At 40.1% G+C, this 18229-nt stretch overlaps 2 protein-coding genes across 4 annotated transcripts in view; one reads left to right on the top strand and one right to left on the bottom strand.

The window, feature by feature from the left end:
• Positions 1-9271, top strand: part of kidins220a (kinase D-interacting substrate 220a) — a 102135-nt gene extending 92864 nt beyond the window's left edge. For all 3 annotated transcript variants that reach the window (XM_062041586.1, XM_062041585.1, XM_062041584.1), the window contains 3 exons: positions 3953-4174; positions 5385-5606; positions 8296-9271. In XM_062041586.1, the coding sequence (XP_061897570.1) occupies positions 3953-4174; positions 5385-5606; positions 8296-9009 (1158 nt within the window). In that variant the 3' untranslated portion in view covers positions 9010-9271. The remainder of the gene's footprint in view (positions 1-3952; positions 4175-5384; positions 5607-8295) is intronic.
• A 624-nt stretch (positions 9272-9895) lies between these two features.
• id2a (inhibitor of DNA binding 2a) lies at positions 9896-11788 on the bottom strand. Its single transcript, XM_062040477.1, has 3 exons — positions 11303-11788; positions 11143-11204; positions 9896-10580 (listed from the first exon to the last, which is right to left on the bottom strand). Exons 1-2 carry the CDS (start codon positions 11648-11650, stop codon positions 11148-11150), a joined length of 405 nt encoding a protein of 134 aa, XP_061896461.1. The 5' UTR covers positions 11651-11788; the 3' UTR covers positions 9896-10580; positions 11143-11147.
• Between the last annotated feature and the right edge of the window lie 6441 nt (positions 11789-18229).

Genomic DNA, 18229 nt, shown 5'->3' with positions numbered 1-18229 from the left:
TCCACTACCGCACCTGAAGTTGGAGTCCTTAATAATAATAATAATAATAATAACTGGGATTTATATAGCGCTTTTCTAAGTACCCAAAGTCGCTTTACATGTTAAAAACCCATCATTCATTCACACCTAGTGGTGGTAAGCTACTTTCGTAGCCACAGCTGCCCTGGGGTAGACTGGCGGAAGCGTGGCTGCCAATTTGCGCCTACGGCCCCTCCGACCACCACCTATCATTCATTCAACATTCATTCACCGGTGTGAGCGGCACCGGGGGCAAGGGTGAAGTGTCCTGCCCAAGGACACAACGGCATGGTAAGAGGCGGGGAGCGAACCTGCAACCCTCAGGTTTCTGACACGGGCGCTCTACCCACTACGCCATGACGCCCCTTAAACTCGTTATATGCAAATATAATGACAATAAAGTCCATTCAATTCTATTTTATTCTCAACCAGGGTTATTCAACTAAATTGTTCTGAGGGTCACATTTCTCGAAAGTTAAGGATCATGGGGGGGCTTACTTCTTGCTTTTACTGTTTTTATTTTGTATATTCCTGAGAACCAGCTTCCTCTGTAGTGCACATTTGTTTTTGAGGGTTTTCTTTTGTCAGAGTTACACCTTTTAAAATAGAAAATAGCCCCGTAAAATATGTAAAAAATCTTTCATATTACAGCGCTGTATTTTTTGGAATCTGCTGAAAAAAGGTTAGTCCCTTTTAATGTTTTGAACTGAACTTAGGGGCCAGCCTGATGTCATTATTAGGTTGGATTTAGTCTGTGGGACGCCAGTTGAACAGCCCTGTTGTTGACAAAAAACATTCAGATCAATGGACAATTTAGAACAGGGATATTCAACTAAATTGTTTTAGGGGCCACATTTCCAGAAATCTGAGGATTGGGGTGTGGGATGGTAGACTTTTCCCTTCACTACTAGTCTTATTTTGTATATTCCAGAGAACCAGCGTCCTCTGAAGTAGATATTTGATTTTGGTCTGTTTATTTTGTCAGTGTTACAGAAGCACTCTGCTGTTTTTTAGGGACCTTCTACAAAAATGTGAGTCTTTCACAAGGTTTTTGAACTGAACTCGCAGGCCACCAGTTGAATAGCCTAACCTAAACAATGAAAAAGAGAGGACCTAAGATGGAACCTTGAGGAACCACTAGTGTAACTTAAGAAGTTGAACAAAGACTACTGACTGCATCTGAAGTAAGCAAGCTACGACAACACCTTAGCTACATACAGTGTGTTCGGAAAGTATTCGGTCCTGCAGACCTCTGGTGGAGGGTGTAATGGTGACATAATAATATTATAGTAAGAATAAAGGGGGGAAACTATTACAGTTTACAAGTATCACAACAATTACTACACTATTATTACTTCAAAATGATCTCTCCTTCATGGAGAATCAGTGGGACCCCGTCCTTGTTTTCCTGCACCTTTTTTTGCTCGCTTACCATAACCGCGTGCAATGATGGAGGAGGCTCAATCGAGTGCAGTAATGTGACGCATGGGCGGAAGTGAGGGTTCTGTAAAAACAAGATACAGTGAAGACATAAAATTAAATTAATGTCATTTCTAACAATTCTATTTGTGGTCCGCCAGAAACCCGTCCTGGGGTTGGGGACCTATCTGTGTGTTTTGCTTTTTCTTATTTTTTAATGGCAGAACACCACTAAAGGGTACCAGCGATGGACAAGAGGAATTGTTTAACGATAACCGTAGAACTGGAAATATAACTTATGTCACTTGGCAGCAACGTAGTTATTAGGGCTGTGAATCTTTGGGTGTCCCACGATTCCATTCAATATCGATTCTTGGGGTCACGATTTCATTCAAAATCGATTTTTTTTTTCAATTCAACACGATTCTCGATTGAAAAACTATGTTTTTCCCGATTCTATTCATTCAATACATAGGATTTCAGCAGGATCTACCCCAGTCTGCTGACATGCAAGCAGAGTAGTAGATATTTTTAAAAAGCTTTTATAATTGTAAAGGACAATGTTTTATCAACTGATTGCAATAATGTAAATTTGTTTTAACTATTAAATGAACCAAAAATATGACTTATTTTATCTTTGTGAACATATTGGACAGTGTGTTGTCAAACTTATGAGATGTGATGCAAGTGTAAGCCACTGTGACACTATTGTTCCTTTTTTTTATTTTTTTATAAATGTCTAATGATAATGTCAATGAGGGATTTTTAATCACTGTTATGTTGAAATTGTAACTAATATTGATACTGTTGTTGATAATATTCATTTTTGTTTCACTACTTTTGGTTTGTTCTGTGTCGTGTTTGTGTCTCCTCTCAATTGCTCCGTTTATTGCAGCTCTGAGTGTTGCTGGGTGTTTGGTTTTGGAATTGGATTGCATTGTTATGGTATTGCTGTGTATTGTTTTGTTGGATTGATTAATTAAAAAAAAAAAAAAAAAATTATTATTTTTTTAAATAAATAAATAAATCGATTTTTTAAAAATGAGTATCGATTCTGAATCGCACAACGTGAGAATCACGATTCGAATTCGAATCGATTTTTTCCCACACCCCTAGTAGTTATTGTTGGGTAAATTAACCAATGATATTAAAATTACTGTCTCTGACCGTGCTGCCCCCACCCCTGCAGACGATGGCATAGAACACCGCAGAGGCAGAGCCGCCTTAATGCTCGGGCTTACATGGACTGAAGCCCAGGAGCCCCCACCCAATCAAGGCCCCCCAACTTTTGACGTCGAAATGCAATGATTGGTGTTCATAGTTGACAATCACAGACAGCTCTGCTTCGTGTAGCGATTGTATACTCTCTCTCTCAGCTGCATTGTTTTTTTCCTCCTGCTCCGAGCGGGGCGCAAACTCAGGTTGACGTGTGAGAGGCGAGCCCTCAGCCCCGGGTCCCCCTCTTAGGTATAGGCGGCCACCACAGTATGGGTGTTAAGATTGTGTTTTTGATTTGTATCTATGCATGGTGCAATCGTATGTGCACAATATATTATTTATTACTCATTTTTTGCTCTTCATTGCTTTTTACTTGTGTTGCTGTATGTAAAAATGGTGCGACTGAAGTGGCAGCTGGTTGCAGCAGCTCTGTACTTCTTTATATCCTCATTTGTGTTTTTTTTTTATGTTTCGCTCTTTTTGTCGTGTTTTTTTTTTCCTTTTAGTTTAAACTCCTTCTGGACTGTGCAACGTGGGGTGGCACTTTTGTGACTTTTGCGCTACTTTTGATACTTTTTGGAGGACTTTTTAAATCTGTACTGCAACCACATAATTTACCCATTGTGGGATGAATAAGAGTCTGTCCTATCCGAGCCCAAAACAGCAAAACTAGTCTTAAAGTGAGCCGGCTACATATTGGTTTGCTTCTTTTTACAAATATATGACCATTAAGAATGTTACTCAAAATGTTTACCAAAGCTTTTCTTATGACCCCAAAAGACGTATTTTTTCTTTCTTTCCTATGGGTACAATTCTTTTGAAATTAGAACAAGGCCTCCTCCTCATTTTTTTCCACTCAAAAGATGGAAGCATTTTGTAACACGACATCCTGTGCTAAGCTAAGATATTGGAATGGAGATTTGATAATCCGCATTACGAGAAGCCCGCAATCACGAACACGTGTAGCAGCCTCCCAATAACAAACCAGTCATGTTTTTAGCGGACATCCGATGCCGAGCTCGGACATCAGAACAGCTGGAAAGTATGGCGTCCTTACTGCTTCATGCACTAAATAAGTGTTGTGTTGCCAGGACGCAGCCAGCGCAGCCATCTGCTCCAAGATGGCTGTCTGATATCTGGATGAAGGGAAGTCATTGTCTGGGATGAGTGGACAGCTCCTCATAATGAAGAGCGCGTAGTTGCCGACCATTGTTTGCCCTTGTTGCTGTGTAACATAACTTGTTGAGATGACCAGACTTGTGCGTGTGTTGAGTTAAAATGAAGTATTCTCCTCCAGGTGATGGAACAGCGACACACTGAAAGCCAGGCTGTGCTGCAGGATGAGTCGCGAGCTCCTAGCGAGCAGGGCAACAGCGTCTACCACGGGGATCCTGGCAGTCGCTCTGTGGGAGCCCAGCGGGAATCAGAGACCTTCAGCCTCAACCTGAGCTTCGAGGAACTCAGTGGAGCAGGCCTGGAGGAACCACCAAGACACAGCAGCGGCGCACAGTGGCCGCCGGTCAGTGCTTTTAAAACGCACAAACACCGCCATTACAAGTTGAAACATATGCGGCATGTGTTACACACTGTAAAGAAAGATAATCTAGTGTAAGCATATTTAAATGGGACATTTCGTATCAGGTCAAGAAACCACATGTCGTTTTTTGATGGCGTCCACATACACCTCATTTATGGTTTAAAACGAGAAAGGGGCACAGCAGAGGAAGTCAGTGGTGTTTCTAAACACAACAGCAGACTGAAAAAAAAAATGTGTGCATCAGCTAGATTAAAGATGTTATCTTTACCTCACCTATTATCTCACACAAAATGGCATATGCTCATATTTTTCTTATGATGCACATAAACTGTAAATTATTAAACACTGAAATTACTATTGTGTTTACATACAAGAGTGGTAATACACCTCACATTTCAGCACCACATTTGTATTACAGTGTATTTTATCAAGGACAATGCTATAGAAATTAAATTTGAATATACTTTAAAGTAGTCATCATATGGCAGTATAGATTTATTATCCCCTGTGTATGTAGCCAAAGCACTTGTTGTCAAAGAAATGAAGAGAGGATGACATCTCAATTACAAGGAAATAAGACTTAAATACTTGATGCAGCTGAAGTCAGCAATAAATAAAACATATTACATACGAGTCTACACTAACATTTAAACTAAGTTATTACTTTATGTATATCCAGTGTTCATTTAACTCACAATTTTCAGACCAGTATGTATATTTAGTCTAAAGTTTTTTTTACATTGCAGGATTATTGACATTTAATCCTTACTTTCACACAGAAAGTGAACTTAAGTTGAACATGTAAAAGTTATAGTGTAAATTAATTATCAAGAAAAAACATGGAGAAGGGGTAGGATTAAATACAAGCTTTGCTAATTCCTACTCCTTTTCAGGTATGTTGAATAATTCAAATGTAACCATGTGATGTTCCTTAATGTGTCTAAACAACAAAAAATAACTCAACACCACCAATATTGTCTAAATAGCTGGCAATACAAATGTGTACCAAGATAATTGCTTACAGTCGAGCATTATAGTGCTAGTGTCTTGTTCTGGGGCTGCATGAGTGCTGCCTGCACAGGAGAGCTACGGTTCATCAAGAAGAATTGTGAATTCCCCTACAATTACTGTGACGCTCTGAAAATAGAGCAGATTGATTCTAAGTAGTTTATTTTCCCCTCCTCTTGAACAGGTGACGACTCTCCACGCCACAAGCATGTCCAGCCTCATATCTCAAGAATCTTCCAACGACATCGGCAAATTGACCGCCAAGCAGCAGGCTGAGTACCACGACGCCTACCGGGAGTACATCGCTCAGATGTCGCAGCTGGAGACGTCCGGCGGAGAGAAGGAGAGGCCCGTGCAGCCCCAGCCTGGACATTTCCTGCAGGCGGCCAGCTCAGAGGACAAAGGGGTGGGTGGACAGTCTCACGTAGACCTTTAGATATCAGGTCACTGCTACACATAGCTGCAATTTATATATATATATATATATATATATATATATATATATATATATATATATATATATATATATATATATATATATATATACATACATACAACCACATGTATACATATGCATATGTATATACATATATATGTATGCATAAGTATATATATGTATAAATATATTTATATGTATATAAATATACAGTGTGTGTATATAAATATATACTGTGTCTACATGTATATTTATGTATATATGTGTATATGTATATATACATATATGCGTGTATGTGTATATATATATATATATATATATATATGTATATATATATATATATATATATATATATATATATATATACATATACGTTAGGTCAGGAAAAAACACAGAGGTGATATCATCCCTACAAGCCTGTTTCGCAGGTTTCCCTACACTCAGCGCTGTATCCCTACAAGCCTGTTTTGCAGGCTTGTAGGGATACAGCGCTGAGTGTAGGGAAACCTGCGAAACAGGCTTGTAGGGATGATATCGCCTCTGTGTTTTTTCCTGACCTAACGTATATTCCGCTCTACCCCGGTATTGAGCACTGTATGACAGATAAACCACAGAAACCTCGACTATATATATATATATATATATATATATATATATATATATATATATATATATATATATATATATATATATATATATATATATATATATATATATATATATATCATATATATATATATATTATATATATATATATATACAGTATATATCCATCCATCCATTTTCTACCGCTTATTCCCTTCGGGGTCGCGGGGAGCGCTGGTGCCTATCTCAGCTACAATCGGGCGGAAGGCGGGGTACACCCTGGACAAGTCGCCACCTCATCACAGGGCCGACACAGATAGACAGACAACATTCACACTCACATTCACACACTAGGGCCAATTTAGTGTTGCCAATCAACCTATCCCCAGGTGCATGTCTTTGGAGGTGGGAGGAAGCCGGAGTACCCGGAGGGAACCCACGTAGTCACGGGGAGAACATGCAAACTCCACACAGAAAGATCCCGAGCCCGGGATTGAACTCACGACTACTTCGTATTGTGAGGCAGACGCACTAACCCCTCTGCCACCGTGCTGCCCATATATATATATATATATATATATATCTATATATATATATATCTATATATATATAGATATATATATATATATAGAGATATATAGATATATATATATATTAGATAAAGTGTCTAAAATATTATTGTTTTCGTAGTTTTATTCCCATTTATTGTGTTGCGTTTACTTTTTTAATTCAAGCTGAAGGGACATAGCGGTTTTGAATTGGCTTTACTGTGGTAGGAGATAACGAACACTTTTCTTTCCCTTTTGGACCTATCAACACAATTGTTTACCTTTTTAAATTAACTTTGGACATTACCTGCATTTTCACTATAGAACATATTGGATTATACTACTTGTCAATGTAGTATGTTTGTTTATTTCCTATTTTTAGTAATACAATATTTCGCACAATACTAATAATACATTAATATCTAATTATAAATTAACTATATTTCTCCCTGGTTGTGTCTTTTATGCACACACTCATGCTCCTATAATCAAATCTACTTCTGGTCGCCAAGAGTAATACATTAAACCCTTGTTTATCGCTGTTAATGGATCGCGGGCCTGGCTGTGAAGTAGGAATTATTCATTATAAATGTAGTATGTTCTTAGCTAGAGCATATAAAACCTGTTAAGAACTTCCTAAATATGTGTTTTAACATTAAAAGAGCCCTGTAGACATGAATGCCCACATCGTCGCCTTTAAAAACCACAAACTTCGAAGTCCGATGTTGCGAGGGACGACCGTATTACAATACTAGCCCAGCCTTTAGAGCAGGCGTCGGGAACCTTTTTGGCTGAGAGAGCCATGAAAGCCAAATATTTTAAAATGTATTCCCATGAGAGCCATATAATGCGTGCATTTTTAAGTAAGACCAACATTTTTAGAGTATAATAAGTCTCTTATTATTTTTAATAACATTGTTATTCTGAAGCTAACCAATAATAAATAAAATACTTCTTACCATTAATGCGACTTCTTGAACAGGTGCGGTAGAAAACAGATGGATGGATTAAAATGCATGAGAATGTTTTATAGTTAGATAGATAGATTGATAGATAGATAGAAAGGTCTTTATTGTCATTGCACAAGTACAATGAAATGAACATTATTTTTATCACTGTGATTACCAGCGGAATTATTCATTACTTATATCGTGTTAAGCAATGTCAGTTAAGATTTATCTGAGAGCCAGATGCAGTTATTAAAAGAGCCACATCTGGCTCGAGAGCCATAGGTTCCCTACCCTTGCTTTAGCGTGTCAAGTAATTTAAAAGACTGAATTGGGGGCACAATGACAATCTTGTTTAGGGTTGCAAAAAGCTGGCAGTGATGTAAGGCAAATGAATGTAGCATTGGAATTATAGTGTACAGTATAGTGGGAAAGAGGCGACCATTGCTACTTTCTTAATGACTAACTTTGTTTCTGTTGGCCTAAAACGCCATACTGAATTCCCTGTGCAGAGATTTCCCATCCAACCATTCCTCTTGTGTATATTTTCACGTTCTCTTCATTGAATCCTTTTCCCAGGCTAAGGAAGGAGCGGACCAAGACGGCCGCAAGTCCTTCACGAAGAGAGTCTCCAAGGCGAGCGAGGCCACAGACGCTCCCTCGGGGGCCGATGCCCAGCTGCTGGATCCCATCACTGAGGAGGACGAGAAGCTGGATCACAGCACCGTTTCCAGGACCCGCAAACTGTCCAGCGATGAAGACTCGAGCCCAGAGGAGGCGGACAACACCACGCCTCTCCTCCAAAAAGAAGCTAAGGCAAATCCCTCCCGGTTCCTCGCAAAAGCACTCCTGGATCAGTCCTGTGACCGATACCCACAGGAGGCAGGAGACTATGCGAGGCCCGGGGAGATGGAGCTGGAGCTGGAGGGCCTGGTGAGGAAGAGAGGCCTCCTCCCCAGCAGCCTGCAGGACGCGACGGTGGCCCGCATGTCCATCTGCTCCGAGGCGGCGTCCGAGGCTAGCCTGGTGGCGAGCAGCCCGGACGAAGGTTGGCCCGCCGGCGGGGTGAGCAACCTCAACCACAGCGACGCCATGCTCAACAACAACAACAGCGGCGACGCCAACTCCAACGCCAACAACAGCAGCCGCCACCAGCAGGACTCTGCCACCTCCCCTTCTAGCGTCTCACCAGCTGTCATTATCTCACCAGGCGCCGCCACCACCGCCACCGTCCACCACAACCAGAACCTGCGCTCCGTGGGTCTGGGTGACGAGCGGGAGAGCGTCCTTTAAAGGCTTCCATGCAACTTTTACTATCAACGTCATGTGCAATAGAAGAAAAGTAGAATGTGTTAGTATTAAGGGTGCTGTTGTGTTGTCATTGTGGTGCTTATTATGTAGCGATGTTGAGGGATTAAAAGTTACACAAAAAAATAAATGTAAATGGTTGTCTTTGGACCACTCTTTTGTTAAAAGGTTAACTGCATGCACTTTGAAGTGTTCTTTTCTCCATACATTGTCAAAAGAAATAAATGGAATACACTTTTTTTGATGGTTCACACCCTTGTACTGTTTCTTCTTGCCGGATCAGTCTTGCAGTTACAGTGATAGTTGTATCCACGGTCGACCGATAGATGGCGCACTTTCCATACAAACGGTGCTGCAGCTCGAGCCGCTTCTTGATGACCTCCCTACCCCTCCTAAAGTGGGGTACCTGTAGGGGTCTTTTGAGGACACTCACCAGGTACTTTAAAAATGTACGCACCCTTTTAATTATAACTGTACTGTTTATTTAAATGTAAGTCTTTGTTAATGCTGTTCTAAACATTGCACTGCGGATAATGTCCCAAAAAGTCACTCTTGTTTCATGTAAGATACATTTCTATAATTGTCTATTTCACCATATATATTCATCCCATGCAACAACACAGTCAACTTGGCCTTTTTTTTTTTTATTGCTGTCACGCTTTAACCATCTAATCCTATTTACTTTACATGGCACCCAAGGAAGCAAAAGTGCAGTCAGAGAGCGCCCTACATAAGCGTTCTATGCAACTCTGCACCCTAGGGTGCTGTTTGCCTCTCTGTCAGTGGTTTTGCACAATTCCAGGCGTGGGAAGAATCCCAAAGTGGCATCTTTTTAACCCCCCCGCCCCCCAACACACACAAGGAATCATGCTATAGTTGCTTTCGTCATTTATTTTGTATAAAAAAGGTACAATTTACATTACTTTTATAAAAAGTTTCAGCATAATTAAATCAAACATTACACGTTTTGCAGACATGCCTGCAACTATACAAGATGTACTCCCGAGAAGAGTTCACAAGGTCATTCTTTTTTTGTTTACTTCTTTAGACAATGTCCAGTCCTTCATGTGCCAACAATTTCTGACAAAACAAGACTAAACATTTCCCCCCCGTCTTTTTATTATACGTAAATAACCAAAATCCCCACCTCCGCAAAAAAAGCGAAGACTTCAACAGGGAGGGTGAGAATAAGAGGAAAAGGGGGCTGGGGGAGGAGGGGGGTAGTAGTAATAATAATCATCCTCGTGACATTAATCTCATTTTCCTCCCTCTATTGGGAATATAACGCGCCTTCCATTTGCAGAAAGGACCCCACAAATAATAAATCTTAAGTTAAATAATAATATCCAAAAAAAAAAAAAAAAAAGCACATCACATTATAAAGATTGTCCCATAATAAGCACAAAGTCTCTCATCATGATGGGAGGAAAAAAATAATCCAGCAGGCCTGGAGGAGGACACAGGATGTTTTTTTTTTCTTCTTCTTTTGAGTAGTAGGGGAGGGGGGAAACCCTGCATGCTCCCCAGGTCCTGTGTGATTTTCTTTGACCAAACACCTGCAAAAGATTGAGAGGGAAAAGAGAGAGAGGCGTGTTTAGAAAAAAGGCAGAGATCCGGACAGACTGGCGCCAGGGAGGAAGCCACACAGTTTTTTAACATTTAACCAAACACTCCCAATACTGAGCAAACCCTGCACTCCAGATGTACACACACACACACACACACACTTATTTTCTGCACAAGTTTAGCTTCCAATCTGGGGGAAGAATCATCGTAATTGCCGCTCAGCTGGCGCCTACCCACTTCTTGTACCAATTATGTGCAGACATGGTCCAAAACAGCCATTATTCCCCCTCCTCCATGCACATGCCCTTCATTATAGACACAAGAGGCTATAATGCAAGCATGACTGTCAGTGACTGCCTGCCTTCCCATTCGCATGCACACAAAATATCCACCAAACTGCATGTTTTCACTTGGAAGCATATGGCAGCTTTGGAGCATATTGAGATATGTCACTGGCGGATAGAAATCAAATAATGAAAAAAAATTAAATAATAAAAAAAAATGGCTTCTTGGCCGGCGTGCATGAGCAGACAGGAGCAGCAGATTACTTACCGCCTTTAGCGATGCAGAGTCCGGCTGTCATCTGTCGTCAGCTCCGATGGCAACTCCGGAGACTGCAAACAAACATTTTATTTCATAAAAATAATGATTTTTTTTGGGGTTGATTTTTTTTTTTTTTTTTAAATGGAGGAAATGAGTCAGTGTAAAGGACCTGTAGCGAGAGGATGCTGATGTCTGTGTTGAGGGCGGTCAGCGGGGTCCTGGACGCCGTGACCGGGTGATGCAGGCTCGTCGAGCCCAATGCGACGTTGGTGTCGAGCGCGATCTGCAGGTCCAGGATGTAGTCGATGACGTGCTGCAGGATTTCCATCTTGCTGACGTTCTTGTTCTGCGGGATGCTGGGCACCAGCTCCTTCAGCTTGGAATAGCAGTCGTTCATGTTGTACAGCAGGCTCAGCGGGTCGTCCACCGGGGTCTTGCTCCGCGACAGCCCCAGCGAGTGCTCCGTTAAGGCGGCGGGGGTTTTCCGGAAGGACCGCACGGGGCTTATCGCTTTCATTGTCTTCCTAAAGTTTCAATATCGAGCCGAGTATGGGATTTTTTTTTAGTTTTGTTTTGTTTTTGTTTTGTTGTTTTTTAAAGTCCAATTCGGTCAAGCGATGAGCGGTCAGACTGGATTATCCGCGCGGACGTGTTGGTTTATATAGGCGGCGTGTCGGCAGCGGGGCGGAAGGCGGGACTTGACGCTGATTGGCTATCGCTCAAAGCGTCCTCGCCGTCCCATTGGCTCCCCCGGGCACACGCCCACCTCTCTTCCTCCTCGTTACCAGTGGCAACGCGAGTAAGGAGGCGGAACCCGCAGGACAGCCTCAGCAGCTCCGGTGGGCAATTTGGAAAATTAAGCCCTTACCTGTTTCTGATCAGGAGAATTAATGCTTCATTGACTTTGACAAGGTGTGGCTAATAAATCCGAAACTGAAAGTCGAATATTTCAAAACCCTATCCGCACTCTACAAAACATTTTTTTTGCCCATGTGATAATGACAGTGTTATGTGTGCGCGAATGAAAACAAACAACACAAATATTCATGCATTTTCAGCGTTTTGTTGTGCATAATAGAGACCCACGCCGACGCAGCGGGCGCGTCTAATTAATCCACACAAGTCCGGGCTGGTGCGTGAAGTTCCTGCAGCGCTGAGCTGCAAGATTCAATCAGACTATAGAGCGTCAACGGTCAAACTCCACATTTGTTTATACTCCCCATGTGTCCGTAGTTTGTACTTGCTATGTTTCTATGCGCAAACGCAGGATATAGTATTGTCCACGTCACTAGTGATGGAGCATGCATGGCCGGCCACTTCATTAGGTACACCCGCACCATCCACACTGTGGTGCCTTGATTACATCAGTGCTGAGAGAGCCTTCTCTAACTCCTTTTTTATTGTCGCCCACATTGCAACAGTGAATATATAGAAATAGGAAGGTATAATAGTCTCCTTACTCAATTTGAATAGACAACTGTTTGGGATATTGATTTTTTTTTCTTCAAATTGATGGACAACTTGCTTTAAAATCATAAGTCCAGGTGACAAGTCAATATTTTAAGTATTTTTCAGAACCTCGATCCCCCCTTCCAAAATGCTCGGAACATCTTGTTGTATGGTCAGATAATATTAAAATGTAGAACAGATGCAATTCCATGCAGTAGATTTTAACATATAAAATACATTAGACGGGCCACTATACAGCACATGTACCACATTATGTTATGTGGCAGGCCACATAACATAATGTGGTGCAGGGGCCACATAAAATGATGTAGTGGGCCAGATCGGGCCCTGGGGCCCCAAATTCGTCACGTGTGCTCTAATATTATGACAACCATATTCATCTACACATGCAGTAATTAACTATTCCTAGATTTATCAAGGGACAACAAAAACTATATATTTCCCATTGTTTTTGAATTGATTGACCATTTCGGGATGTCATGGTAAAATGTGTGTTTTTTGTTTATTTTTAATCAAGTTATATTTACATGTTTAAAAACAGTAAAGCAGGGCTGTCCAAACTTTTTTCTAGTGAGGGCAGCACGCATAAAAATTAAAGAATGTTATTTGATTCATCTTTTCTTTTCATTAAAGATGCTAATATAGTGTAACATTATTATATGCTCATCTCATCTCACTGAACAAAACATCACCGTCGATTTTGTGTAATATTCACATTCACATATGTCACATTAAAAATGTATTCATTTTATTGATACAGAGACTATATCGAGGGGCCAATCCAAAAATTAGCTGCAGGCCTAAAAATGTCCCGGGGCCGAACTTTGAATACCCCTGCAATATTGAATCAACATCCATATATGGTTATCAATTTTTGACCAGCTGTAATATATATGTAATATTTTTTCACTTAGCATCCAGTCACTGTTTTTGATGATGAAAAAAGGGCATAAAAATATGTTTTTTAAAGAATATATGGTTAGTGGATACAAAGAGTTGATGCAGTATCTTCGTATATAGTGTTCATACAGATATATCACATCTGTAGTAAACTTTTATGAGATTGGTCGTTTTGGGACCCTTAGGATATTTAATGTGCGCCTTGTTTCAATAAAACAAAACTGCATCAAAACCAATATTGTTCATCAATTTTTTACCTAAAAGTGCAGGCTGTAATAACTCCATTACATTTGCACCTTTTTTTTTTTTTTTGGAAAACACCCAATTGCATTCAGTTTTTTCCCAAACAAATATATTTTCAAGTATATTTAACTAATAATAAAAAAACAAATTTATGCAAAAGGATGGTTTTTGGGACCCAAGAACGGGTGACTTTATTTTCAAAGTAAAGGCGGTACTGGTGAGAGCACCAACATGCACACACTCCTGAGTGTGCAAGAGCAGCATCATCATCATCTTCTTCATTATCACCCTCCTCTCTCTCTCTCTCTCTGCAGCAGACTCTCTGGCGCCGCCGCCGTGACGTCACACGACTCACAACAACAAGACCCCGAGCAAGCCCTCACGGCGCCGCTCAGGCGGTTTCCATGGCTACTGCGGGGTGTCAGTCCTGCAGGGGGCTGGTTCTCAGCTGATCGACCCGAGGTCCGAGCTCACACACACACACACACACACACACACACACACACACACACACACACACACACACACACACACACACACACACACACACACACACACACACACACACACACACACACACACGCTAGGGGCCAGTGTGTGGAGCTGAATAGATGCATTTAAGTGATGGAATGTTTTCCCTGCATGTATTTCTCCCCCCATTTTTAATGCATGACATGTAGTAAACAAATACACAACAACAAATGAATAAAATACATGTTTAGATGCACCAAATATTTTGCATTCATGTATTGTGCTCATTTGATATTTATCATATGAGGAGTGGCGCAAATGTTTTAATCTGATACAAACATTTGTTTGTAAAGTTAATTTCAAATTTGTCAAGCAAAAAAAGAGTATTATTATTCATTAATGCAGAATTGATCGTTTTTACAGTACTATGATGCATAACGTGTGCATTTTCATTTATATTCTGGACTACTTATTTGACATACTTTTAAAAAAACATTTGATTTACATACTTTAAAAACAATATTTGATTTGTGTTTAATTACAGTTAATTAAATACATTTTGTAATAAAGTTAGCAACTTGTGGCGTTGGTATAATATTGCATTCACATATCCGTTGTAGTGATTGCTTTTGTAGTTTTGAGTTTTCAATTTCATTACTTAAAAATAAACAATATATAGATAATGATTTTGGAAAAATAATCAAGTTAATGCAGCCTGTGAGTCATTAATTCGTTTTCACGAACTTAAAAAGTATTTGCAAAGTAGTTGTGTCGCGTTTGCGTCCAAATGTACGTTAAACGCACCACATGACGTCATGGGCCAAAATCACAACAACATCCACCCTTTTCCCCTTATCTTCTCTCAAAACAAAGTGTCTCTTTTTCCCCCTTCTCTCTCTCTGTCTCTCAGGTCCTTGCAGTCACACGTTCGAGTCCCACACAGGGGTTGCAAGCGCAGGCGACGGACCACTATATGGGGGCGTGGCTTATGACTACTGGCCCCTCCCCCCGGACGCAACCCACGTGTGAATTCACCCAGCAGGCTTCTATCTCTCCGGAGGTGAGTTGAAGTCTATCAATTCGTCGGTACAATTATTTATCTGTACATTTATTGTAGCACCAATTAGGGCGATAAAATAAAAACACAATAAAGTACGATACATTATCATCTTTTTCTCACAAATTTGAGGAAAGTGCAAATATTTTTTTCTGGCTCTTGTTTGACTCCCACAATGCACTGCGGCAGCTTCCTCTATTCCGAGGGGAATTGAGAGCTGAAATGAGGTAATGAGAACGCCTCCATGGTGTAACGCGTAACGGCTCCGTGCGCTTCTAACCATCTTTGTTTATTCAAAGTAACAATATGTAAGAACCGTATGTCTACAAGTGACTGCTTTAAACTCACCGTGGTGGCAGACTGTGGCTTGCAATGCTCTAAATTATAGCATCCTAGTCCTTCTAAAATGGACGCCTCCCAGGTTGTTTTGAGCGCCAATGTCGCTTCCAGCGTTTCTGTTTCAACAATTTTATTTTTTACCAAGCTTTGCTGCGCATAAAATGGTTTTCAAAATGTATATTTTCCATTACAGTAGTACGGGGGTCAGCAACCCGCGGCTCTAGAGCCACACGCGGCTCTTTAGCGGCGCCCTAATGGCTCCAGGGAGCTTTTTCAAAAATGGGGTGAAAAATAAGTTTTTTGTTGTAATATGGTTTCTGTAGGACAGGGGTGTCCAAACTTTTTCCACTGAGGGCCGTACACGGAAAAATTTAAGCATGCGGGGGCCATTTTGATATTTTTCATTTTCAAACCTTAACAAAATATATGTTTTTTTTTTTTTTACCTTTAGGGCTCCCGGGGACCATAAAGGGTCTCAGTCATTAAAATGTAAAAAATAAGTCAAATTATTATTATTTTTTATTTAACGCTTACAGTGAATCTTTAAATCAACTTCAGGTTGATATAAAGTAAAAAAAAAAAAAAAAAGGTTTCATGCCTTTTCTGTCAAAGACAACTTTGTTTTTTATAGTAAAACTGAAATATGCAGTATTTAGTAATTAGAGCCCTAAAAGATCAACAATACAGGACACCATTGATTTTCATTGTTTAATATTTTTGAGTAATCACAGTGAAATGTTAAATAAAATCCCACTAAATATATTTGGGATACAAAAGGTCCCCCACTCATAAAGTGATACATTTTTATTAGTTTTTTTTTACTTTTAACACTTAGATTACGAGATCAACTTGAGATATATCCATACTTGCCAACCCTCCCGTTTTTACCGGGAGACTCCCGGTATTCAGCGCCTCTCCCGATAACCTCCCGGCAGAAATGTTCTCCCGACAAACTCCCGGTATTCAGCCGGAGCTGGAGGCCACGCCCCCTCCAGTTCAATGCGGACCTGAGTGGGGACAGCCTGTTCTCACGTCCGCTTTCCCGCAATATAAACAGCTTGCCTGCCCAATGATGTCATAACATCTACGGCTTTTAGAGAGTAGAGTGCACAACTGCGCAGTGCGCACACAACAAGGAGACGAAGCAGAAGAACGAGGAAGTTATAGACATGGCGACGCCGTCGACGAGCAAGATGAAGAAATACGCTTGCAACTTCCAAAACGAATGGAAACAAGAATTTCAGTTCATCCAGGACAGTTCGTAGGGGAAGGGGTATGTATGTTGCCTGTACATTTTGTAGAACAGACTTCTCCATTGAACACGGTGGCCGAAATGATATACTCATTCATGAACGGAGAAGTTAAACAGGACAATGCTGCCATCTACTGGATAGCCTCTGGAACACTGAAATTCAAGTATTTATTTTATTTATATGTATAACAAAATATATATATATATATATATATATATATATATATATATATATATATATATATATATATATATATATATATATATATATATATTATTGACTCCCACTCAAACCAATTCTTATATATATATATATATATATATATATATATATATATATATATATATATATATATATATATATATATATATATCTATATAGCTAGAATTCACTGAAAGTCAAGTATTTCATACATATATATATATATATATATATATATATATATATATATATATATATATATATATATATATATATATATATATATATATATATATATATATATATATATATATATATATATATATATATATATATATGTATGAAATACTTGAGTCGGTGAATTCTAGCTGTAAATATACTCTCCTCTTAACCACACCCTTAACCACGCCCCCAACCATGCCCCCCCACCCCGACCGCGCTAGCCACCCCCCCCCCCCCCCCACCTCCTGATATCGGAGGTCTCAAGGTTGGCAAGTATGGATACCGTATTTCCTTGAATAGCCGCAGGGGCGCTAATTAATTTAAAACATCTTCTCACTCCTGCGGTTACCAAAACCATGCGGAATGAGCAAGCATGCTCTAATTATTTTAAAACCTCTTCTCACTCCGGCGCATACCTTATCATTAAAAACACATTTAATAAAAAAAACGTTATTATGATCTTACCTTTACTTGTAGATGGGTCCATGTGCAGCTGCTTCTGATCAAAGGCAGTCTTTCTCATCTTTCTTCAATTTTAAAAGTCTCTGGAGATATTCCTTTAATTATTACCTCCTGCTTCGATTGAAAGTCCAGTTTAGAAAACGGTTTTATTTTAGATATGTAATCCTCCATGTTAAAAGTGCAAGCAAACAATTGCTGCATGCTTGCTGCTTGTTGTCTTCTTCTGCAGTACCTGTCTCCTGCAGTACTGGTAGTCGCAAGAAGGATCACTAGCGCCCTCTACCTCCTGGAGGCGGGAGTCATTTAATGACTCATATTTGACCCGGCGGAAGTGCCAAGCATGCGCTAATTATTTTGCGAAACGAGTTTGACCCGGCTGTAATTCTAGGCAGGCGAATACTATATTCCCGGCGCCAATTCAAGGAAATACGGTATATCTGTCGATTTTACGTTTGAACTATTATTTTGTTTGTATTAT

This window comes from Entelurus aequoreus, linkage group LG03 (genome assembly GCF_033978785.1).
Source record: "Entelurus aequoreus isolate RoL-2023_Sb linkage group LG03, RoL_Eaeq_v1.1, whole genome shotgun sequence".
NCBI classification, from domain to species: domain Eukaryota; kingdom Metazoa; phylum Chordata; class Actinopteri; order Syngnathiformes; family Syngnathidae; genus Entelurus; species Entelurus aequoreus.
This window is presented reverse-complemented; position numbering and strand designations above follow the sequence as displayed.

Coding starts and splice junctions, on each gene's coding strand:
- id2a (XM_062040477.1), bottom strand. CDS start 11,650: ATGAAAGCGATAAGCCCCGTGCGGTCCTTCCGGAAAACCCCCGCCGCC. Junction 11,205..11,302: donor TCAGCATCCTCTCGCTACAG/GTCCTTTACACT, acceptor GTTTGTTTGCAG/TCTCCGGAGTTGCCATCGGA.